The following is a 26987-nucleotide window of genomic DNA, read 5'->3' as shown; positions in this document are numbered from 1 at the left end:
AGTCATCATTTGGAAGGCAAGAGCTCGGGAGGGGGTTGTGGTGTTCCTCTTTATTTTAACAAAAAAACCCTTCTTTTCGTCCCACATATGGGACTAATTGTTGTTTTTAAAATATTTCAGCTGCTGTGTCATGTCAGGTTGTGTTAGTCATGATGACCTATGGCTATCTGAGATTTTGTGTGAGTGGAACAGAAGACTGAAGAAGCCCACCTAGACTTATAAAGAGGATGAAAAGAGTAATGTTATTTGGTCTTAAATGTAATTTTGCGTGTGACCACACAACACAATAACAACAAAAATGTTCTCCACCCCTCTTTTAAAACTACTTTTTGTTCTCATCTTCAGACACAGTGTTTTGAAATCTGTAGTTACTGTAAACTAAGGTTGGGACTAACGCATTTTGAGATCTCGTTATTCTCTGGCCACTGTGTTTTGACACTGGCAAAAGCATCCACTGGCTGAATGAATGAAGGCTTGTGAAATCAACATCTGTCCTTTTATTGTTCTTTTCTTTCATTGCATATTTTGTACTGTACAGCTACATGGCAACCTTAATCAATTCAGTCAACACAAACATTCTTCCCATGGAGAGTAATTTACAGTTTATAAATAACAATAAATACCTTCACACTGTGTTCCTTTAATTCTTGAGTACCCCTTAGCACATATTGGGTCTGTAAAAAAAGTAAATATACAAATTTGGAATATTGAACTACAGACGCTGTGGTTATGACATAGTGTACAAAACACGAAAGAGCAACTGGAACATGAACTGGATTTTGTTCCTATGAATAAGTCTGAGATCACTTAAAAGCATTTTCTGAGATTGTATAGGCGTGGAAGAATAATAATGAAATGAGTCTCTTTGCCTCCCACTCAATTCCCCAAGGTACTCTTAATACAGCACGATAAAGTGAAGCCTAAGAGAATAAATGGCTACAGATTTTTCAACAGCAACCAACCTTAAAGCATGAACTACACTATAGGATTACTCTAAATACATCATGGAAAATTTGGCAAGTGCTAATGAACACAGAGACTTCACAATCTTCAGAATTCACATGGCAAGAATTCACATTATAAACCAAAAAAACCTAAGTGATGAGCAAGTTTATCAAACCCAGCTTTTCAAATAACATAGAATTTCAGCTAACACTGAAAATCTTCCTGTAGTGTAGTTATGGTTACTTAATTCTATTTCTTCCCAAACTAGGATTTTTTTAAACCTGTCTATATCTTTTTCAGGGGGCTCAAAACAATCTATATGCTTCTTTCCCAACTATGTACTAAAGCTAAAATTAATGATGTAACAGCATGATAAGAGTAGATTGGCTAAATCACAAGACTACAGTCCTTGTTATTTATTTTCCTTTCCAATATCAATATAAATTGTTATTGCCACCATAAGCTTTTTTGTTCAACCTCATTAAGAAAAAAAAAATCTAACAACAAAACTTTTCCATTGGTAATGAATAGGATCAATAATTTCTATAGCATCTAGATCAGAACTTGAAACAATGTCATCATACTAGACTTTGGCTCCTAATCAAACTATTTGTTATTTTTAAGCACTTGGGACCATTTATCTTTTCTATGTCAAGCTGCCTGATGCAGACACATCTGGTCTACAGCTCAGGTACATCTGCCTATCTATTTTGCTTTTATGAATTTGGATGGGACAGAAAAAAAAGAGAAAACAATCTTCTCCAAAAGTTTAGGCTTTTAGCCACTGAATAAAGGTAATAAAAGAATGGGGCCAAGGAGTAAATAAAATCCTCTTTCTTACCTGTTTGACAAGGTGTGCATGGGCTTCCCCAGGCAGCACCCAGTGAAGAACAGCATTGTGACTTCAATGTGGCTCCATTGATATTGATTTCACATCTTCCCTCAACAATACTCTGCCAACAAGTGCCTTTAATTGTTTCTGAATGGGAAAGTGGAAGGATTCAAACACTTTAAAACATACTACTTGGTTAAGTTCATGTATCAAAAATGTAACTGAACATTCTACCTCTGTTTACATAAAAGTTAGTACCATATAAATAGTTGTTTTAAATATAGCTGACATTACCATAATGATCACAAAAATCTCAGTTTCTGCATAATTAGTGACTCCTTTTGTGTTAAATTGGCATTAAAATGTGTTTAATACAGGAATAAAAAGAAATATATAAATACATACCTATGCAGATAGTTTTTGTTGTATCCAAAGTACTTTCAGAAGAACATTCACAAACAAAAGAACCCAGGGTGTTTTTGCATACTCCATTAACACAAGGGCTTGATTCACATTCATCAATATCTGAAACAGACAATAACATATATATATATATATATATACACATATATATATAATGTATATATATGTGTGTGTGTGTATATGTATATGTATGTGTGTGTGTGTGTATATATATATATATATATATATATATATATATATATATACATATATATAATGACTAAAGCTAATTTCAGGGATGAATGACTTCATTTGTTATCTTATGTTTTCAAGAAAGGAGGCTCAAATAATTCTTTTCCTAGGTTAGCTGAAATGTCCAAAGTGGTGAGTTTGTAAATATTTAATTTAGGTTCCTAAATTTCACTTCAATCCTTGAAAGCAGAACAAATCTTCCATTTTCTTTCATTAAGAGGTAGCATGGTATAGAGGATAAAGACCTGGCTTTGTTACAAGGCACACCTGGGCGCAGGTCCTTCCTCTACTGGCTATGCGACTCTAGGCAAATCATTTAACTTCTAGGCAGTCTTTCACATTATAAACTGAAGTGACCACCTCCATTGGCAGACAGTTTCCTCATCTGGAGTTCCCAATAGCATTGAAATAACAGATCCCTGTTCATCTTTAATTATTAAATGCTGCTGAATGATTTAAAAATATCAAGGTCAATGTAATGATACATTTTGAAGAGGAGGCAGCCAAACTGAAGGCAAAAGGTTTTATAACTCTCAGTAATGTCTCACTTCCTCCCACTGTTCTGGGACATTGGGTAGTAATTAATGGCTCACTTAATTATGTAGTTAAGTGAAGAGTTTATGTCAACCAAAGCTGTTTGGTTTGAGTGGCTGTGTGGAAGTAGAGAAAGATTAGTTGTGACCTTGTAGATGGGGGAAATGTTAACAAAGCAATAATGACTCAAAGAGAATGTTCAGGTGAGAATCCTAGGGCAGTCTATGTTTGGGGACTTCTGTTGTGAAAGGAAATTCTGTTCAAAGTGAGTGAAGGAGTCCTGAATTGTGAGGACTGGATGAAGACAAGTGCCCCATGCCTGGATATATGGCTAGAGAGGCTCCATGGATCTGGGTCTTCATGCTGATCTTCATAAAACACTAACATTATTCCTAACAATTCATATACTTCTTGCCCAATGATGTACAAAAAACTAAAATTTATGATATGATGGCACTGAAAGAGTAAATGAAGTAAGCTACAAGATGAAAGTCCTTGTTATTTCTTTTTCCTTTAAACATAAACTGTATTAGTGTCATCAAAAGCCTATCCAAGTTTGTTTAAATAAATTAATGTATATTTTGTGCTGGTGGTAGGAGCCAGTAATCTCAGCATTTAAATTTTAGCTCAGAGCCTGACTGAAACAGACTGGCAGATATCTGACTGGCATGTACATGAAGCCTCAGTGGTCTCAGCAGGGCTAGACTGCCAGAGCGGGGAGGCAGACTGAATGAGCTATGTTTCAGTCAGGTTATATAATTTGCTCAGTCACATAGTTTAATAAATGTTAGCTCCAGGATTTGAAACAAGCTTTCCTGACTTCAAATGCAACTTTCTTGCCACTATATCTGACTGTCTCTCCTGCTATTACCACAGACTGGGGATTCAGCAAGGCTGGGCTCAAGAACCAAGCTTGCCACGCACAAGCTTTGTGACTTTCAGTAAATTGCTTAATTTCTCTGGGCCTTGGTTTTCTCATGAAAGAGCCAATAGGTTGGACAAGATGATTTCTATGTTTCCTTTCAACTCTAAATTCTTAAAACAGAATCTTGATGAAACCTTTAACTAGATTCAGATGCAGAAACTATTTAGAGAAACCAACTTAAACACATTGATCTAGCTTGTTATTATCATTTTTTATTCTTAGAGTCAGCTAAACAAATAGCATTAAAACATTTACCTTCACAAGTTTTTAGGTCAGGTTTGTATACAAATCCTTTGGGACAGGTACAGGTGAAACTTCCAGGAGTATTTCTGCATTGACCATTGTCACAAAGCAAGGTGTTTAATGCACATTCATTAATATCTGTAATGGAGATAGAGATCAGAATAACAAAGCCCCATTTCACACAGTTTCTTAAACATTTTAAGTTCTGAATTCTATGTCTAAGCCAAGCAAATAAAAAAATAAAATTTTCCCTTGAATCACTTGATTTTAGAAATATGGCTAGATGTGACTAGAATATTTAAAATTGGCTTGCTACAATGCCCCAGACCATCAGATAGATAGTGATCCAACCCTCTTGTCTATGAGGACACCGGGACTTTATGGAAATAACCAACCTTCACTTTGGATAGTTGCCGAGTTTTGCCAGAAAGCCTAGGAGGCTTTCAACTGACTTTGTTTTTCATTTCTTCCACCCACTCCCCCTCCCCCTTCCCCAATGGGAAAGTTGAGTTCTTGATATTGTGTTACAACCTCAGGATAATTTGGACACCCTTAGTTCAGGACTATATATCACAAAGAAATGGGAGAACTGGTGCTTATTTAGGACAGTTTAGATAGATAATTCAAATCTTTTTACGTCAAAACCATTGCTTTGTTTTGTTCAATTGTCAACCAACCTGTATAATGGTGGCTATAACAGTTTTCATCCTAGGTATCATTAAATCTACTTGCATCACTACTATACTAAATGTTGCCTAATGTACTCAAAATTCTATATTTATTCAAAGTAAATGATTTGTTCACTTAGAAATTCCAGTCAGCTGATTAGCTGACATTTTAAAAAGTCAATTCTATAAAATAAAAGGCTTGTACATTTTGCCCTGTGGTGCTTCATGGGTAAAAGGTGCTATAAACACACTTGAATCAACTCTTTGATCGTCTTTACTATAGTTTTATGTCATACAACCCCATGGACCTGAGCCTTTAAAATATCAGAAAGTCAAGTATAAAGTTTTAGGGTATGAGAAAATCATGTATGGAAAATCCCAACAAAATGATTTGAGATGTGTAAATGCAATCTGAAAGGGTCAGAACTGCAGTTCTTAACTCTCACTGACGTCAGAGGCATTTGGCAACTTGAATAGTGGAATTTGCTGTTAAGATAAAAAATAGCTAGTCACTGGGAGCCATGTGTGGGAAATGACTAGAGCAGACCTTTGGTTCACAACTTCTTTCCCTCTTACCACAATCAATCCCTGACCTGATAATAATGGATCCAATTTTGTAGTGTTTACTAAAGCAAAACTCTCATTGAAGTAAGAATTCCCACTGGCTCCCAGACTCCCCCTTCGGCTTTCCAAGGGGTGATTTTTGGATGAAGCTGAAACATCCCTGTGTCTTTGTGCACTGCCCAAATAAATAATGATTTTTGGTGCCTGCCAACCAAGAGAGGCCCTTCTAGAAAGATGAAATAGTAAAACATGTTTTCAGTTGAGTCTACTTTGAAAATACCACATGTATTCAAATTATGGCTGCCCCAGGATAAAGGCTGCACCCTAAAAAGTTGTTCTAAAGTTCAGAGTGAGGGGAGGGCATAGAAGTTTTATTCTTGAAAGTAAATATAGCACACAAAGGAGGGGAAATAAAAGGCCAGAACTTAGATTAGCAGCAAGAAGAGAAAAATACATAGCAGGAGTATGCCTAATTCTCTTTTCAGCCTCTTTTTCCTTTAGTCACTAAGTAATTAATCCTAAAACCCAAGCAAAATTTAGGCTTGGACTTTCACAATAATTTAGAGGGGGTGACAGAGGATGGATTTTTTGATCACCTGTGATGGATATGTGTGTATGTAAATGAATTAGATAAAAGGGAGAAGGGCAAAAAAAAGTTCTAATTTTCACCCAAATAAATATCCTATTGTCTTCCCTTTATTTCAATTTTCATCTTTGGAAGTACATGCAGCACCAGCCCACTTGTCTAAATAGTGTTGCAAAACTATTGTGAATGTAGGTCAGAATTCCCACTGAATTTACTGCTTAAAACAAAGAATTAACAGGTTGAACTAAAGAGTCTTTAAGGTAAAAAAACAGTGAAAAAAAGAACCATTAAGGAAAGGGGCATAGGCAATTATCAAAGAAAAAACTCATGGGAACTGGTTTTAAATGTCTGGTGCCTCATCCTAAAGTTTTCATCTTCATATAATTTCCCTAAATTTAACCTCTCCTTTCCATTTCAGTAGCCATAGGCTTAAACTAGGCATTAGTAGGTATCACCTGGATGACTAGAACCTACCTTTTTGTTACAGGTAGAGTCAAGAGATGCATAAATGCATGAAGAAAGTGGCTATGATAGATCATGGAAGTGGATGAAAAGATAAATGGATGAATTTGAAATAGCCTCTAGGCAAATTGCAGGACAAGGAAAGAGGGCATGAAAGAGAGAAGAGAAATCACATGGAGTACAGAGCATTAAGAAGGGCCCACAGAAGTTTGAGAAGTTGTTGTAAATAAATGGGAAAAGCCAAAGGAGCTTTTGGGAAACCAAGAAATACACAGGATACTGAGAAGGCCAGAGGCAGCACTTTTAGATGCTTAATAAATCTCAAATAACAATAACAGAAGCAAGAAAAGAAAACTAAAAAGATTTGGTAGGGGTAAAATTAATACCAGGGAGAAGAAAGTAATGAGAAAGGAAAAGAAAGAAGGGAGAGAGATGGGAAAATAGGAGAAAAGATGAGAAGGAAAGGAGAGGGCAGACAGACAAGCAAAGGAAATGTGCAAAATCTTGAAAGAGAATGTTATTAAATTCAAGATGGTTTGAAGATTTAACCCAGGGCCATAAAAAGCATCAATGTTGAAAAATAGAGTACAATAGCAATACTAGTGAAGAAACTGGTTGATAATTTTAAGGCTAGGAAATGGTACTAATTAAGTTTCTAAATTATTTGGGCTTTTATCTTGAAATTATATTTTATTTGTATGTAATTTAGACCTATGTAAACCAAAACAACCCCCCCAATCAAGTTTACAATATAGCAGAGCATCTTTCAGAAAAAGGGTAATTCAGAGCAACTGTGATTATATTAGTGAAATGTATATTATGCACCTAAATGGTGCATGCATATGTGTATATATGGCTACATATACATGGATACATATATGTGTGTTACCTAGAAATCAACTTCTAATATTTTCATGTAATCAATGGTACAAAAACATATGGAGTTTGCTAATGCACAGCAGGAATAATTCCCATAGATAGAGGAGAATTTAAAAGGAAATAATTGAAGGAGTTAGATTAATAGTATAGCTTTTATTGATAATTTGATATCATATTCATTCCAGTATATGATTTTATTTTTTGTCTTTTATCCCCAGGTGTCTGGTAAAAAAATGGAAGTTTAAAAAAATGCTCATTTAATAAATGATCATCCTAAAATGTTAGCTCCATTAGAGGTCACATATTATTTATCTTTGTATCTTTCTCAGCACCTAAATATAATGCTTTGCATAAAGTAGGTGCAAATGGTTACTGTATAAATAAATGATGCAGTTTTTAGTTGGAATTAGAATATGTGAACTTTACATGCAATGGTATCAAATGTAATTTAAAATCATTGTACATTTTTTGAATACTGAGGTTTTGGGAAAGGCAACTGATGGAATTTCCTTTTAAACCGACATGTAATGTAGCCTGTCTCTATCATCATCATCATCCCAATGACTATTGTTCATTTTTAAAGAGAAACTATAACATAACATGCTCTGGGTAAGTTACCCAAACTGTATTTCATTGCTACAACTCTTTCACATGATCCTTGGAAATATTTGCTGTCCCTTCCTAATCTGTTACTATTTCAGACACTCTTCAGTTTTCTCTAGTAATTATTCATTTTTCTTTGAGATTTACTAAGCATCAGTAGTAAACATAAAGGCTCCCCTGTATTACTTTCTATTTTCTTCCTGACAACTGGTGGAGGGGAGTATGCATATGTATAGGTATATTAGCACAAAAAGGTCCTTATTTTTATTCCTTCCAACTCCTGGTCTAGGACTTTTACCTTTCTCCCCAACTGCCAGTCTTGCTTGACCAGAAGAATATTCATGGGAATAAAGAACACAGAATCCAAGGGTCACTTTCGTAATGACTCTGAATCTATTCCCAGACTTTGAATATTTTGATTTATGGTATTTAATCTTTCATATTATAGATATCCTTCACTTTATCAAACAGATAAGTCTCAGGAAGTTTTTTACATTAATCAAATTTTCTTTAGTGAATCTTATTTTTAATGACCACTTATAAAAATGGAATAATGTTTTGAGCATTGAAATTATTTTGGATGTTATTTATGCTTTTGATGAGATATCAATATTGTACCCCATCCAAAATATTTACATCACAAATAAAAACACTAAAAGTAAATTACCATAAACTGACAACATGACTGTCTGCATCACCCTGTCTTACTGTTCTACTAAAGAACAAGAATTGTTAAGGCATAGCAATATAACTGAGTTTTTCACCAGCTTCTTTAATTTCTGTAACATTTTTGCCTTTTAAAATCATCATTCTAATTTTTGTCCCTGAAATTACTGACATCTTTTCAAACATCACTGTCTGGTAATAGTTACACTGCTTGTTTTTTTTTTCCATTACTCTTGGCAAAAGTCTAAAAAGTCAAATCTTCTTTTGGAATCCCAATGCGCCTAGGAAAAAGCAAAGAGCTATCCAGCAACCAAAGAATGAACAAGGCTCAGTAAACTACAAATGTGCAACTTTCCACCTAAATTAATGACTAACCACTGGTGGCTGGTGCCACTATTACAGGATGTTTTCAAACCCAAAAGGAGTCATTTAGCTTGGCAGAGTGCTAAATTGTTAGAACAGATAAACCAGTGCCTGAGTTTTACTGTGTCATCCTGAGTAATAGGTATAGTGAAGTGGCTATAGTAAGATGACAGCATAGGACCTTCATATTTGGTTTAAATTCATCAAAGTTCTTTTCTGTGTATTAAATTTTTTACTTTATAATTTACAGATTCCTTGAATTTAGATTTCCATTGAATGAATGCTTTCATTGAGTGATTTTATATTTATATGTAATATGTAGTCAGTTTGATTAGATTTTGATTAGATATATATTAAAAAGGAACTTAAATAGTATAGCTTTCAAGCATCTCTTAGAAAAATGGCATCTTACTTACCAACACAGTTCTTCCCACTTGCATCCACTTCATATCCTGAATTGCATATACACTTGTATGTACCACGTAGATTTTCACAAATTCCATTTGGGCAAATATCAGGATCCAGAGCACATTCATTTATATCTGCAACATATTCAAGTTTGACATCGGTATCATGTTTCAGTGAACCTTAAATGAACTAACTCTGCCACTTATTCTCTGGGTTTCAGCTTGACCACCTCTAAAATGGGGGGATTGGATGTTCTCCTGGCCACCCCTTCCCAATATGTACTATCTACTTCAATTTAATGGAAGCTCCTTGGGGATAGGGACTATCTTGATTTTGTATTTGTTTCCTCTATACTTAGCACTGTGTTTGGAATACAGTTAGCATTTAATAAATGCCTTGTCAAAGGGCAGCTTGGTGGTGCAGTGGGTAAAGCACCGGCCCTGGATTCAGGAGTACCTGAGTTCAAATCCATCCTCAGATACTTGACACTTACTAGCCATGTGACCCTGGGCAAGTCACTTAACCCCCATTGCCCCACAAAAAAAAAGCCTTGTCATTCATTCATTCATCATTCATTCATTCATCTTTAAAAGTCCTTTCCAGGTTCAATGCTCTACATTATATAGATAAGCATCAATTTACTCATCTTGGGACAACTTAAAAATATTAAACAGTAATTTTGACTGAACTTAGAGTTAATAAAATTTGCTGCTTATTGCTAGTCCTATGATTTTTTCAAACTCTCCTCAGCCTCTTTCAGGTTATAAATATGCATTGAGATTAACCAAGCACAATTATTAGTAGAGCTTCAGGACTTCCTCAAATGCTTCAGTAGTCCTATCTAGCAGGAAGGTAAGCTGAGTATTGTCAAGACAAGAGTCTTTTTCCTTTGTCTGTCTCTCCATTTCTCTTGCTTGTTATCTTGATCCCTCTTTTTCCATCTATCTAGAACCTACTGTGGCGTCTCTAACTCCAACAGATGAATTCAAATGGCTATTTCTTCTTCTAGCAGTTAAATGATACCTTGCCATTGCCTACACAATCGATTCTGGCTCCACAAATTACTCTACCATAGCAAGATGACTGACAACCTCACAAGTGAGAAATCCTCCAAGGATATAGTTGTTGCATGGCCACAGAACAAAGCCATAAACTCAGAGACAGACTTGGGCTTCAGCAATAGAAAAATGACAGGCATATGTCAAATATGTTGATATATGTCAAATATGACCTACTTCCTCTCAAACTGCGTTCCAATTCTTTTAAGATAGCTCCCTCCCTAAGCACTTAAGCAACCCCAAGGAACATTGCATTCTCCCTGTAGAAGCATCTTGAGGGTCCCAGGGGTAGCCTGATGAATTTTCTGATGTCTCAGGAAAGGCATGAGGGTTGGAAATGGCAATACAACCACTAGGGGTGGCAATGGCTCTGCTAGAGGTTCCTCTGAAAGCCAAGCAGCAACTCTACTCCTACTACCACATAAACTTATGAATTATAAACTTAATGAATTGTAGATTGATTACTCACCACTGCCTCCTGAAGTCATTCCTGGGCCACTGCTACAAAGTGCTTGATATTCCGCTGAAATAAATTAAAGGACAATCAATGATTCTTTTGTTTCCAAAATGGAGAAATTGTAATCTTGGCTTCACATACATTATTTCCTCCAAAGTAAGATGAAGTGAATTAAAGAGGAAGCTGAAAATGAGACATTTCCCAAGGGAGGATATTCTATACCTGTGATATTAGTGTAGGGAATTCCTGGTGAGAAAATTCACTTTAACAGAGCAGATCTGTGACTGTTCTGTAGTTAGTCTTAAGACAGGACCACTGAGAGGTTACATTTGCTCAGAATCAGAAAGCTAGTACATGTCAGATCTAGTGCTGTTCAGTCATTTTCAGTCATGTCCTACTCTTTTGTGACCCTATTTAGGGTGTTCCTGGCAGTTACTGAAGTGGTTTGTCATTTCCTTCTCCAGTTCAATTTATAGATGAGGAAACTGAAGCAAACAGGGGTAAGTGACTTGCCCAGGGTCACACAGCTGTGTAAGTGTATGAGGCCAGATTTGAACTAAGGAACATGAGTATTCCTAACTCCTGGCCAAAGGACTGCCTAGATGCACCCCAGAACTAGTACTTGAACCCAGGTTTTCCATGCTGCCTTCTGTCCAGAGCATCTACTTTTTTTTTTTTTTTGGTGAGGCAATTGGGGTTAAGTGACTTACCCAGGGTCACACAGCTAGTAAGTGTCAAGTGGCTGAGGCTGGATTTAAATTCAGGTCCTTCTGAATCCAGGGCCAGTGCTCTATCCATTGTGTCACCTAGCTGACCCAGAGCATCTACTTTTTATGACATGCTTCAGAAATGCAATTCTAGCACTGAGCAAGAATTGCTACATTTCCAAGTTTCTCTTTTGACTACTTTAGTTCTTTTCTTTTTTAAAAAATGGTTTACTGCATTAGTAGATCAGGAACATACTGTAGACAGTATATATCCAATATGATCTTTAAACTTTATATTTTCAAAATCTGTGTTTCCTTGAGAGTCTTTTGGCTTTTCAGCATGTTTAAGAAATGCCAACATTTCCAAGCAAAATAATATTTAGATGAGGGGACCATTCATCTGGGTACAAACAGAACTATATTTACTCTTTGAGGATTTTTTTAAATAAAGTATTTTATTTTTTTCCCGTTACATGTAAAGATAGTTCTCAACTTTTGTTTATACAAGCTTTCCAATTTCAGATTTTTCTCCCTCCACCCTCCCCTAGATAGCAGGTAATCTGATATAGGTTTTATATAGATATAGATATACATAATAACATTAAACATATTTCTGCATTAGTCATGTTATAAGAGAAAAATCAGAGCAATGACAAAAAACCTCAAAATAGAAAAACAGCACCAAAAACAAAAGAAATAGTATGGTTCATTCAGATCTATACTCCACAGTTCTTTTTTTTCCCTGGATTTCCTGGATCCTCTTCTATCATGAGTTCCCTGGAACTCTTCTGTACCATTGCATTGGTGAGAAGAATATAGTCTTTGGGGATTTTTTAAAAGTCAAGGAAGATTTCAAGATAAAAAGTCTCAATGAAATTGGAACAAGGGTCCTAGGGAAAGCAATCACTAGTATTGAAATAACCAAAGTCAATCATCATCCTATACAATTAAGAGTTGGATCATTTGATTGCTAAAGATCCTTCCAACTGTAATGAATGACTCTACTCACTGTCAATAACTCTGAATGTTTTTTCCATTAGTATTTATTGACCTGTTCCAATCTATTAGCATCCTTTCACTAGGCTGACCTCACAACCAATATATGAACTTAGCATCTATTTTTTGGCAATAACAATTAAAGCTGACATTTGCATAGTGCTCAAACTACCTACTTCACTAGGTTGTGGTGAGTAAAGTATTATCACTAACTATAATTTAAAAATGCTTTATGTACCTATATACAATGATTTGTTCCTCACAAAAACCCTGTAAGGGGTAGTACAAATATTATTATCCCTATTTTGCAGTGAGGAAATTGAGTCTGAGAGAAGTCAAGAGACTGATCAATCAATCAGTCAATGAACATGTAAGTATCTACTATGTACCAGGCACTGTGCTAAGCACTGAGGTGACAAAAAGACAAAAGAAAAGAGTCTCTGCCCTCAAAGAGCTGACCACCTAGTGCGGGAGACAACTTGCAAATAAATACATACAAACAAGTTATATACAGAACGAACAACAGAAAGATGGCACTAGAATTGAGAGGTTGGGAAAGGCTTTCTGGAAAAGATGGGGTTTTAGCTGAGACTCAAAGGAAGCCCAGGAATCCAGTAGGTGGACATGAGGAGGGAAATCATTCCAGGCATGGGGGACAGACAGAGAAAATGCCTGGAGCTGAGAGATGGAGTACCCTTCGAGCCTTGTTTATGAGGTCAGCATCACTGAATCAAAGGGTACGTGTGGGGAGTAAAGTGTAAGAAGACTGGATTAAAGGTAGGGGGAAGCCCAGATAACCAACTGTTCAAATAACAAAACAATATGAGAGTGTAGATTAACCAAAAAATTTGAAAATGTATTGTAGATGCTTTTACTTTTACATAAAATAGGAAATATGGACTTATTGAGTCCAATCATTTAGAGGCCTATTTTTTTTTGCAAGATATGATCTTTTTATTTATTTATTTATTTATTTATTTTTTGGTGAGGCAATTGGGGTTAAGTGACTTGCCTAGGGTCACACAGCTAGTAAGTGTTAAGTGTCTGAGGCTGGATTTGAACTCAGGTCCTCCTGACTCCAGGGCTGGTGCTCTATCCACTGCGCCATCTAGCTGCCCCAGATATGATCCTTTGAAAATCCACAGAAAATAGGGCAGGTAGGTGGCACAGTAGATAAAGCGCCAGCCCTGGATTCAGGGGGACCTTAATTTAAATCCAGACTTAAACACTTGACACTTACTAGTTGTGTGACCTTGGGAAAGTCACTTAACCCTCATTGCCCTGCCAAAAAAAGAAACAAAGAAACAAAGAAAGAAAATCCACACAAATGGAGGCAAATGAGCAAAGGTATAGATAATATAAAATTGTAGGTAATTCATAAATTATTTTTTTCTTTGGAGTCTGTGAGGTTTTTCTTTTTTGTTTTTATTTTATTAGAAGTATATCTAATGTTCTAGAAAATAATTTAAAACAAAATAAAGAAGTCATACCATGAAAACCTAGGTTAAGTTGGAAAGAATAACTGTCAGCTACCTGACTTAGCACTAGCCCAGCTTAAACAGGAATAATTTCACTGAAGCAGATATGTTGACTGTTTTAGTTTTAAAGGCCCTCTTATTATATGTAAAAAGTAAACTTAGAGAATGAAATGTCCACAAGGCCAGTAATTCAGTATTTTAAATATAATTGGTTAAAACAACAATTAAGGTGAAAACTTATTACTATCAATAAATCTGAAAGCAATCTTTTCTGCATGTAAATCACAATGTGGATTCTTGAGAATTTATGGTAATAACTTTTTCTATGTGAAAAGGGAACCCGAATGTCATGCATTAGTCCACAGTGTTAAGCAGAATCACATAATATAGTCAGGTGGAAATTACCAACTGGACAAATAGAGGCTTTCCCTTTAGAGGTAATAGACTCTGTATTATCTAATAGCATGGTTCAAATTTTTATAGTCTAGTGTGCTAGTTAATTACAATCCTGATAAGGGAAATAAATGGCTTAATAGACTAAAACAAATGACAACAACAACACACACACACACACACACACACACTACTACTACTACTTATGTAACACCTCTGTGTTACATAAGATTAAAGAAAAACACAGGACTTCCTGAATTTTGAAATAATTTTTAAAAGTGTCCAGGTGCCAAAAGAGAAAGGTAGAATCAATAGTGCCAATAAAAGGGAGGGAATGGGAGTTAAGAGAAATATTCTCCCCATCCTCTCACATCAGCATCAGATTAAAATATTTGTGGAATAGCGTAGGCAATAAAACAGGAAACACACTCAACCTTGTAGCTCTGGGAAAAATGCACTTTTGCTCTCTGCTTCCTAACTTAGCTTATTCTTGGTGTAAAGGCAAGCAAGTGAGTGTCACAGTTGTTTTCCATATGGGCCAGAGCTGCTATTAGATTATCTGGAATTAGGTCATTCTCCTATTCTGTATACAGAATGATGCATGCTCCTGAAGCACTGGTATGGGACAGCAATGGGAAAATGCCACAAAATTACTATTGTGTGATCCTTAACAATCATTAGAATCCAGGGAGTAAGAAGGAAATCTGCTAATGGAATGGACAATTAAAGCTGCCTGCCTACAGACTGGAAAACTTAGAAGCCTTTCTAAATATGTTTAGGCTGTTGAGTAGAAATGTCTTCATTTACAGTTTGCACGTGTCTCATTTCCGGAGAGAAAAGATGCATTTTTAGCTCTCAGATGGTTAGCTTCAAACTAGATCAAATGATAGAAAGTAAGGGGAAAAACTCTTCCCTTCTGGATTTATTCAGTTCCCACAGCAATACATCTCCTTTTGAGAAATTCTTTTCTCCCCTGAAATTAAGGATGTCCTACATTTTACCCTTCATGAATTGGCATTTTCAACAACCAAATAGGTGGGCAGACCAGCCTAGATGAAACAGTTTCCACATGTGTAACTCTTCTGTTTAAATTCATTCAAATATAAAACAGAAGTCAGTGGCACTGGGCCCTAAATTTAGAAAACATTTTAACTCTATAATGCAGTGAGTCATGAAATATTCTGCTCAAAGAATATAGCCTGCTATAATTTCTCTTGAAATCCTGTACTATCTAATGGCTTTTCAGAGAGGTAGCACAAACTAATGAAAAAAACACAATACTGAGAGAGTCAAGAGGAATTTCTCCTTCTGTCACTAATTTGTGATATGATCAACACAACCTTTCTGACTTCAGTTTCTTCATCTGTAAATTGAGAATATAATATTCACCTCTTTCACAGAGTCATTGTGAGGATAAAATGACAATAAATCTGAGAGAAACAAATATAAGATGTTACATACTGCCATCAACCATAGTAAAGCTGTCTTTCTTTGGTTGCTTATTCTTGTTTTTTTAAAAAATCCAGGGGGCAGCTAGGTGGCTTAGTGGACAGAGCACTGGCCCTGGAGTCAGAAGGACCTGAGTTCAAATCCTGCCTCAGACACTTGACACTTACTAGCTGTGTGACCCTGGGCAAGTCACTTAATCCCAATTGCCTCACCCCCCCCCCAAAAAAAATCCATATACTAGACCCTATATATTAACTTCAAAACATCTAATAGGTATATAGCTTTATAATAACAAGGAAGATATTTTTCAATATGACAAGGTTTTGGAAATCTAAGAGTAAATCAACTAATATTTTTCTAAGCCAGAAAACTACATGGGTCCAAATAAGGTCCAAATGTATGCATATGTTTTGAGTATAAGGTCTAGCATTATTTTAACAGAACAGATATCTATGACTAAACTACCTCTCCAATGCTGAAAATCTGTTGTTTCCCAGAGTCTTGCAAACAAAACCCAATCATGTTTGAGTTGAAAAGGCCAATATGGGGCAGCTAGGTGGAGTAGTGGATAGAGCACCGGCCCTGGAGTCAGGAGTACCTGAGTTCAAATCCGGCCTCAGACACTTAATACTTACTAGCTGTGTGACCCTGGGCAAGTCACTTAACCCCAATTGCCTCACTGAAAAAAAAGAAAGAAAAAAAAAAAAGAAAAGGCCAATATACATTACTTAGTACTACCTGTATATAGATGGGAAAACTGTAACCCCCGTTTTAGATAAGAATTGAATCTTATAAATGGTTTCAATTCATTTTCAGAGGGAAGGGTAAAATTCCCACAAAAATAACAAACCTAAAGTCCATAGGTAAATGGCCATTAATTGGTGGTCGGACCAGGACTAGAACCTAAGTTTCATTATTTCTAGTTAGGTGCTATTTGTCTATAATGATACCTCCTACATTACTATGCATATATTATGCCATGTTACCTCTAACATGAGAAGGATTTTTAACCAAGTTTGAATAAACAGTATGGGACAAAATTCTTGATCATATAAAACATGGTGGAATGGGCATTAAAAAAAAGTTTTAGAAACATTTCAAGTCGCTTTAAAATTATTTTCTTTTATATTATACAAAATCCTGACTTCATCAGAAGTCAGGTAAGCTGCTCTTGCAAATTAGAAATGCTGGATTTGATTAGAAAACCAGGCTGCTTTGAGATGCAATACCCTGTGAAGAACATGAGTAGTGCTGACTTGGGGTATGACCAGTATTCTGGAGAAAGACACAAAAATTCCAAATAAATCCAAAGGGCATAAAAAGGAGAGCCTGGAGGGGCAGCTAGGTGGCGCAGTGGATAGAGCACCGGCCCTGGATTCAGGAGGACCTGAGTTCAAATTTGGCCTCAGACACTTGACACTTACTAGCTGTGTGACCCTGGGCAAGTCACTTAACCCCCATTGCCCCGCAAAAACAAAACAAAACAAACAAACAAAAAAACCCACCAACCCAAAAAACAAACAAACAAAGAAATTAAAAAAAAAAAAAAGGAGAGCCTAGGCTGTATGAGTAAGATTTGACTGGAACTTCTGCAAAGCTCCTGGAAATGCATGTATGCCACTAAAGAGTACAGTGCCATCCTTTCCTCTTTTACTATAACAACTGCTTAACATTCCATACCTGAATTCTGGGCAGGGCAAGGCTGACAAGGCTCCCCAAAGGCATATTCGGTGCTAGCACAGCAGCATTCAGACTTAGTAACTGCTCCAAATAGGGGTTTGACACACTGACCTCTCTTGTACCCACCATAGCATGTGCTCCGCATGTGCGTATCTACAACGGGAATAAAAGATCCTATTAGTTTACTGAATCTTCAAACGGTGGAGACCCCCTTGGTGAGGGTTGAAGCACATTCAATAGCTTCAAAGATGGTCCTACCTAGACTCTGCCTCTGTCCCCAGTGCTCTGATTCACATCTATACAACACTTCTGTCATAAGGTCTTTGAGGTCAATTAAAAAAAAAATCTGGCTTCCAAATAGTTGAAACCTAAACATAAGTACAGATGCTGTCAATTTTCCAGGGCTACTATGGGTGAGAAATTAATTCCATAATAGCCAAGCTCACGGAATGATGAAGAAGCACTTTAGAGAGTTAGCTGATTCTCCAAATAAACCTGGGACCTGGGGAATGTTTGGGTTAGGAGAACCTTTCAAAGAGGAGGAAGTTTACTTTGCATCTAATGACCTCTCCTTTGACCTTCCCAGGCACCATCTCATTGCAGAATGGGGGAAAGAAAGTGGGTTCCTGTTCAGCCTGACCCTTCCCCAACTTACAGGGCATTCTAATGTACATCCAATGAAAAGAGTAAAATCAAAGCCACATAATATGGCCAGAAGATTTTAATCTAAGGTGGTTACTTTCTCAATATTTTCTTTTTAAGCTCTTTCAAGTAAGAAAAATTGAAAAACTACTGTTCAATTACCTTCTTACCACATGCACAACAGTACTTTCTGAAGAAGATAATGCCAGCTTAACCCATTTTAAAGAGTGTCAGCAAAAAGTTTATCATTTTAATAAAAAAATTGCAGAAAGAAGACTAGTAAGGTTAATCAGTTAATTAACATCAACCTTATTTTAGGTAAGCAGAAGAGTAAGGAGAGAGATTTTATTTTGTAATTAAAGAATGCCTTCCTTTTATGCTTAAACTTGGAAGTGATTCATATTATTATACTCATACCTCATCATTAAAGGTATGGCACTATATAATTTAAAAAGTAAGTTGTTTTTGTTCTTATTAATAAAATGCTTCAATGTCATCAGTACAAGAGACTGAGACAGATATTTTACTTTATCATTTTTCGAAGGCCTTAATCAATACCTTTCCCACAAACAAATTGATAAGATTCATTTCTCAAATTCCCATCTCTCTGGGAATATTCATACAGCTAGATGAAACTCCAGATTATCATGAATTATATAGTTTTTGACCATCCATATCTCTTGCCTCCCACATACTTCCCTTTGGATACTCAGATGTTCATTAAAACATTCACCAAAAGGAAGGAAAAGAGAGAAGCAATAGCCCAGTTTCAAGAAGAAAACAAGGAAAATTATGGAGGTTAAATCTAATGATTAAAATTATGTATTGTAGACTTCCCTTGTAGTGATCATTTATCCTGGCTGTGCTTCTCCATTCATCAATCTAATGCCATACTTTGATTTTTGTAGGAAAAAAATCTGCTCCCTGAAGGCTTGCTGTACCTTATTCATTAAAGATCACATACACTGAAATATGGTATGTATTTGTCAATTTGTTCTATTTCTTGACATGGAGCTGGTTAGTTACTGTCATTCTTAAAACCAGTTTCTCTTACCAAAACAACTCGTCATCTAGCCCCCACCGCCAATCCAGGGAAGCATTCACATCGATAGGATCCATCTGTGTTCACACAGCGTCCATTCATGCAGATTCCAGGTGTTTCACATTCATTAATATCTGTTGGGGGAGGAGGTAGAAATCACATTTTAAATTTATTAGAAATTAAAATGTGTTTTAGTTCACCGTTAAGAGTATCAGTTTATACTGACTTTTTTAAATTTGGGGGAAAGGGAAAGAAATGAGGGAAAAGGGAAAGAAAGAAACATCATCTGTTAAAAAATAGAGTACACTTTCATTTTCTTTTCAGGAAAAAAAATTAGGCAGAGAGGAATCAATTGTCTAAGTTTTTTTTCTTCTTTCACAAAAAGCTACCCAAAAATACTCCCAGGAGATATGTTAACCCAAAATAAGGATCACAGAGGCAAACGCATAAATTGGAGGAAGGAGGAAAGTGACTGCTTAGACAAAGGGCCTTGTGTAATGCTTCACAAGTCAATTCCTACAACATTGCTACTTGTTTTGTAATGTAAGAAGTCAGGCTCAATAGCAAATTACATCTTTGACCTGGTCAGGAAGCTTCCTCTTCTGGCATTCATTTCCTGGGATGATGCCCATCCCAATACCACCCACGCCTCACGACTCTGGGGCAATCTGCATGACATTTCTGGTTTTATAATGCTTGTTTTTAAAGTGCATCCCATTAATGTTTTACTGGAAAACTGAAGAATTGGCTCAGAAAAATAAATATGGATAAATTAGATAACCATTCTTATCCAACTAAGTACTATAGGCACCCAGCAGAGAAGGGCATTTCTTAAGTATTGAAAGTATTTTAGAGTATACTATGTGTGTATTCACGGCTAGTAAAATATTTTATGGGACACGTCCTAATAGGAGCAGGAATTTATTATTGACAAGGGGAACATACCTTTTCTCCCTTCAGAAGGCAGATTTAAAGCAATGGTTTCCAAAGTGTGTTTGCAGCACACCTACTACTTACAAGCAAATCACTTTATAACAACTCTCATTAGCGTATACAACAGCTAGTGTATATGACTATTTCTTCCTTTCTAACCTTCAAAAGGCAAAGTGAGTAAAACACCTCTCTGTTTTACTTAGCTTATGTTGTTTGGCACAAAAGATTTTCAAATGGTCCAAGATTGCATGTTCAAATTGTGTTTTAAAATAGCAGTCATATTTACGCATATGAACTCAGTTTGGTTGTGTTCTCCCTGCCATTTTTTGTTCAATATAAGATGTACTGTAAAACAGCAGCAACAAGGATCTCACAGGAAGTATCTGAAGGCTTTTAAAATTGGTACATAGTTAGGATGTAGACCCAGGAACTTAGCTCTGTCCTAGGAGGCTGACCTTCCTGTATTGCTAATTTTTTTCATTGCAGGAATGACATCAATTTTCTTTATACAAGTCTACGTATCCTGATTTTTGTGGACACAAAGCTAAAGTTCTCAGAGCCTGTCTTGAAGAGGGAATTTAGTGAACCTGGGAATAAGTAAAGGTAAGGACACTCTTTTTTTTTTTTTTTTTTGGTGAGGCAATTGGGGTTAAGTGACTTGCCCAGGGTCACACAGTTAGTAAGTGTCAAGTGTCCGAGGCCAGATTTGAACTCAGGTCATCCTGAATCCAAGGCCAGTGCTCTATCTACTGTGCCACCTAACTGCCCCAAGGACACTCTTGTGTATATTTCTTCATTAGTGCCATTTGGAGTGTGCCTTTTGTAGTCCATATGCTCAAGAAAGATGACAGAGATAATAATAGGCACCAAATTGCCTCTGGTCACCAAACTAACATCTAGGAAAGGTATCACTAAACTTCTGAAGTGTGATAAGTGAGGAGGCAAAATCTTATTTATTTATAGAGGATGCCATTATGAATGTCCATACTAATGTCCTTGCACAGAGTTTGGCAAGACCTAGGTTGCCGAACATCTGGTTTCTTGAATAGTTTCCTCAATATCATCTGCAAGCCATATTTATTACTAAATGGTGAAGTCCCAGAACACCTGCAATCTACAGGTGCTAAAGCTGTAGGCCAGTATAGTATGAAAGAATATGATAGCGTACAAAACCAAAGGGGCCTAACATTTACAATATTAACATCTTGTTATCATTTTGTTTGGAATTCTTTGCTGACTATTCCAGCCACTGTTAATCTCCTATTCCTCTGAAAGCACTTTTATGCAGTCTACATGACACAATTTAGTATTTCCTTAAATATGTTTTGTCCCTTTTCATTTCCCTAGTTAAGTTCCTAGGTGACACAGTGGATAGAGCACTGGCCCTGTATTCAGGAGGACCTGAGTTCAAATCTGGCCTCAGATACTTGAAACTTACTAGCTGTGTGACCCTGGGCAAGTCACTTAACCCCAACTACCTCACACACACACAAAAAATTGGAGAACAAGTACTATGTTTACTACTGCCTTTATGTCTGCTATAATACTGAGGTGGTGCTGAGCTAGGCATAAAGTTGGTCCTAAATATTTTTAATTGATTGAATAACTAGAAATACACAGAAGAAGTATCTCCCATTTTCAGAGCTGAAATGAAACATTTGTTTCTCTTAGTTTTTTCATAAATTTACATTGTTATAAGAAATTGGTGTTAGACTCATACAGGATGTAGGTAACCCAACCAAGGGCCTGAAGTTCTTTTAGGCACAGAGAAAGGCACATATGCTTACTAAAGACTTTACACATAAGAGAAGATATCTTTCTTCATAATACCTTAACCAAAGTTGTCCTAGAGCACTCAGAGAATAGATATCATGTGACTTTATCCTGCTTTCTCAATCTTGGAGAGCTCAGATATTCTACACCTCTCTGTCTGAGACTGGAAGCCAGAAGGTTTTGAATATAGCATTTTAACAGATCTCCTGGACCTGTTCTAGGTATGAAGTCCCATGCCAGGTCTGGTTCCAGCCCAGACCTTGGACCTGGGTCCAGCAATCCACTCATCCATGGCTACAGAATACAAAAGACTCTAAGCAAAAAAAAAAAAAATCTGACTCCAGTGATTATTTTCAAGATTTTAAAATCCAAATCATTTTTATTACTTTTCAGACACAAAACTGAAGCCTGATCAAACACTAAGCTTTCTTATTTTCAAGAGTACAAATTTTTAAAAAATCTCATTGTTGCCTCAATCCTTACAGCAATGAGGTTACTTTAAAAGTTACCAAACTGAACAAATATGGCATCTTGGCTTGTAGTTTGTTTATTTCTTCTGTGGAATGGTATTTTCTTTAACTGCTATGGACCCTAAAAAAAATTCTCTATTTCTAATGGGTCATGGAAGAAATTATGAAAACCTGACCACTACAAATAAAATTTTGTATTGTGCTCTCTAGGTGGCAAACAAGAAGTACCAAATAAAATCCAACAGTAGCCCAACTGCAATTATCTTCCAAATGTGAAGATAAGGCACAACTCTTTATGTTCAGGAAGATGCCCAAATCTCCATGAACAAAATGGCAATTAACATCCAATAAATATTCTGACTCATTTCTCAAGGAATTTTCAGGAGATCCTCTGGAAAGACCTCCCCCCCCCCAAAAAAAAAGCCATCTTTGAAAGGAAGAGAGCTTTCTAACAAAAAAAAGGCAGTTTCTCTGGGTGGCTAGGTTCCAAGTACAATCCTAGTTAATCTTTCTAAGTCAGAGAAAAAGGTATCAAATATTTGGAGGAAACAAAGGGCAGAGAGGGAAAAAGTCGTCAGCCAACTTGCATTCATTAAGCACTTTCTATAGGCCTGGCACTAGGGACACAAAGGAAGATAAAAATAGACCCTGCCCTCAAGGAGGACTCTTTTTAATAGAGGAGATACTCTATGAATAGGTAGGTACATTCAAGATATACAGAGTAGACAGAAGGTACTCACAGAGGGGAAGGCACTAGGAAAGGTCTCCTGCTTAGGTGGGATTTCAGCTGAATCTTGAGAACATCAAGGGGAAACTAAAAGGTAGAGCTAGGGTGGGAGAGTATTTCAGGTATGAGGTTCAATCTAGTACAAAGGCATAGAAGTGGAAGGTGGAGTATCATGGGCAAAAAAAGGCAAGAAGGCTAGTGTCACTGCAATACATGAAGAGGAATAAAGTTAAAGAAGGTGAAACAGGTAGAAGAACCCAGGTGGTGAAAAGTTACAATGCTTATTCCTCGTAAAACCAAGGCTTCTTTAAACTGGGGCTTTGCGGACCCCATGTGAGGTCAATGTAACTGAATGGAGGGGTGGTGAAAAATGTCGGTGACAGTAAAAAGGTTATGTATACCTATGTGATAGACCTATATACTTGGGGGTCCATAAAATTTCTTGGGTGTCAAGGGGTCTTGAGTGAAAAGTTTAAGAAGTTTAAGATTTTTCACTCCAAAAGAGAAAGAAAAAAAATGTGTTAGAATATACACAATCTAAATTGTGCAGCACAAACCTTTGCAGTAACGGCCATCTGATGCCAATTGGAAACCAGGTTTACAAATGCACTTAAAACTGCCATCTTCATTGATGCACATTCCATTGAGGCACATGTTCCTTATGCTGCATTCATCCATATCTAGGTGGGGGGAAGCAAATGAGTTATGTGTCAACCAACAATATTAGGTGTTTCCTACATGCTATAAACTATGCTAGGCACTAGGACTATAACACAAGTACAAACAATAAAACAATCCCTATTCACAAGAAGCTTAAACTCTAATAGGAAAGACATGCACATATATAACTAAAACATGAATAAGAAATTTTTAAACACAAGGTAGCTCAGGAGGGAAGCACTAGTAGTTGGAGGATCAAGAAAGGCTTCATGAAGAAAATGGTGTTAGAGTTGCATCTAAAAGAGAGACCGATGTGAGGAATGAGTTCATTGCAGGCATGGGGAGTATAAAGGCATGGATATGGGAGATGAACTACTGTGTATAAGGAACAGAGGAAAGGACAGTTTGGCTGAACTGCAAAGTGTGGGAAAGAGAAGGAATGTCCAATGAGTCTTGAAAGATAGGTTGAGGCCAGTATGCAAAGGACTTTAAGGAGTCACTGTAGTTGACTTAGTAGAGGAGTGACAAGGTTTAGTCTTAACTTAAGGAATACTGATTCAGTAGCAGTGTGTAAGACGGGACAAAAGTAGGGATAGACTTGAGGCAGGGAGACTAATCAAGCTACTGAAATTATCCAAGCAAGAGGTGACGAGTAGAGCCCTATTCTACTGAGTGTGTAGAGAGAAGGGTTATGATGTCAGAAATATTATTATGGTTTATTTTTATTCATATATATGTACATATATACATACCCAATGTAATATGCCTACAATATATACATATGTTCTATGACCAGAAGAGTAGATACTTTTTTTTAAAAAGCCTCACTGAAAATAACAACATTGTTCTTTTTACTATGGTAGACGAGGGCTAATTCAAATGAAACCTACATCTCATGCATAGTATGTACCACAGGCCTAATTTTGTCTAACATATAATGAGAAAAATTTGACTAAAAATATTAAGACACATTTTGTGAATACTGCTTAAAGAAAACTAAAAAGTGTTTCCCCAGACTGCCATATACACTGATTTCATGGGTTCATATTATTGCTAATACATGAAACTGAGAGGAAAAAAAGGGGGAATAATTAGAACTAAGACTAATGGAATTCCAAATATATCTAGACTACATCTTGGTTCTGAAATATGCCTGTAAATCATTGTAGTTTGAGGCAATACCAAAAAGGAATAGGAAAGAATGGATTTCCAAAATGCCTGCCTCTGGCCCAAGAATCCAAACAACTGCCAGCTAACCCCTAGGATCCCCAGATCACTGTGACATGTCTCTAAATGCAAAAATATGTTATTTCATTTACTATTGCAGCTGTCTTGGATGGCATTTGCACTCTAGACATGTGTGTTTTCTTTTCACTTGCAGCCTAAATCAGACAAAAATAATTTATGATTTTTAAAAAAGAAGAGAAAAAACCACGAATCTATCCCAACTGGGAATTTTGGCATTAAGTCTTTGAGCTGAATCACTGAGATAATATTCTGCCAAAAATGTTTCTAAGAACAGTCTTGAAATTCTTTTAATGTATGAATAGATTTTTGGGATCTTTCCCAAAGACCTTGGGAAACATGATAAAGAACATTCTTCATTTTTTTGCTAATGTCCTATGAGGTAGGAACTCATCAATTATGTTCACATTTTCTAGTCAGACAAAAAGAGGGAAAATACAATAACTAATCAGGCTGCATGAAAGAAGAGGCAAAATTCACAATAAGAGCACTAGTTCAGTGGTGTTAAAATCAAATAGAAACAGGGGACATTAAACCATACATAAGAATCCCTGCAAGCTGCACACTGACTTACTTTTCAAATGTAATATTATCTGTTTTCTTGTATTTTAATCAGTTTTGTCAAATATTTTCCAATATATTCTAATCTGGTTCAAGTTTCATGCCAGAGTGTGATGGGCTACATGTGGCCCACAGGCTGCATGTCTGACCCCTCTGGACTAGAAAACATGAAAAGTGTAACTCAAAATTTATTACTGTCCATAAAACAAAATTTTAATGATGAGGTGATAATTATTATTAAAAGGTCCCATTTATATACTGCTTTACAAATTACAAAATACTTTCTTCAGAACCACTCTAATAGGTAGATAGTGCAAATATTATTATAAGTACTCCTTTTTTTCAGATAAGGAAAATGAGGCTTTGGGAGGTTAAATAAGTTGCTCAGCCACATAACTAATTAGTATAACAGCTAGGACTTGAGCCTCAATCATTTAAGTTTAGTGTTTTTCCTACAACCTTTTGCCTTCTCTGTTTTTCCTCCAGGATAGTCAGCTCAAATTAAGGTATCATAAATAATTGAGGGGGCAGCTAGGTGGCACAGTGGATAAAGCACTGGCCCTGGATTCAGGAGGACCTGAGTTCAAATCCAACCTCAGACACTTGACACTTACTAGCTGTGTGACCCTGGGCAAGTCACTTAACCCCCATTGCCCCGCAAAAAAAAAAATAAATAAAAATAAAACCAGTCTTAAGCCTAATAAATAATTGAACTTTATATGGTTATAGGTATGTCTGATTTAAGAAACGTGACATTCAAATTTCTGAATGTATAAAAAAAAAGATAAACGGAGAAATATTTATTTGTAGGACAAAAGGATTCCTTATAGAGTTCCTTAGTGCATTTAAATTACATGTGTTACATAAATCTGAATTATATACAACTCATAAAGAATCCTTTCCACTGTACAGAATGAGAATCTCTCAGATGAATAAAAGGTCTTTTTAGTATTCTGGCTTTTAACAGAATATTCTATTTGGCTTCATTAAACTGAAAAAGATCTTGAAGTAGAAGTTGCATTGTAAAAGAAAGGGAATGACTTGAAAAAAACTTGTACCTTCACAATTTTTCCCATCACTTGCCACATGGAAACCAGCATTACACACACAGTGGAAACTGCCGTCTGTGTTTATACAACGTCCGTTATTGCAGATCCGGCCATTCTGTAAACATTCATCAATATCTAAAAAGCAAAATGGAGATAGAAAAGGTTTGGATTTAAAAGAAAAGGACTATTTTCTTTCATTCTTTCTCCAACTACTCTCATCTTACTTTTTGATCTCATCTCGAGTTAATCTCCTCTTCCCCTTTATACTTTAGTGGTACACTGGCCTCAGATAATTTAATATTTAATGGAATTTTTAAAATTCAGAAAATTACTTA

General features: G+C 36.3%; 1 protein-coding gene across 1 annotated transcript in view; it reads right to left on the bottom strand.

Annotated features, from left to right (window-relative positions):
- The window catches only part of FBN1 (fibrillin 1), a 301977-nt gene that overhangs the window by 98353 nt on the left and 176637 nt on the right, over nt 1-26987 (bottom strand). The window contains 10 exon segments of the mRNA XM_043980479.1: nt 624-674; nt 1787-1924; nt 2183-2302; nt 4146-4271; nt 9341-9466; nt 10860-10913; nt 17551-17703; nt 19234-19368; nt 23695-23817; nt 26662-26787. Of these exon segments, the coding sequence (XP_043836414.1) occupies nt 624-674; nt 1787-1924; nt 2183-2302; nt 4146-4271; nt 9341-9466; nt 10860-10913; nt 17551-17703; nt 19234-19368; nt 23695-23817; nt 26662-26787 (1152 nt within the window).

The sequence above is a fragment of the Dromiciops gliroides genome, chromosome 2 (genome assembly GCF_019393635.1).
Source record: "Dromiciops gliroides isolate mDroGli1 chromosome 2, mDroGli1.pri, whole genome shotgun sequence".
Classification (NCBI taxonomy): Eukaryota; Metazoa; Chordata; class Mammalia; order Microbiotheria; family Microbiotheriidae; genus Dromiciops; species Dromiciops gliroides.
The sequence above is the reverse complement of the archived record's forward strand: the minus strand, read 5'-3'. Positions and strand labels throughout refer to the sequence as shown.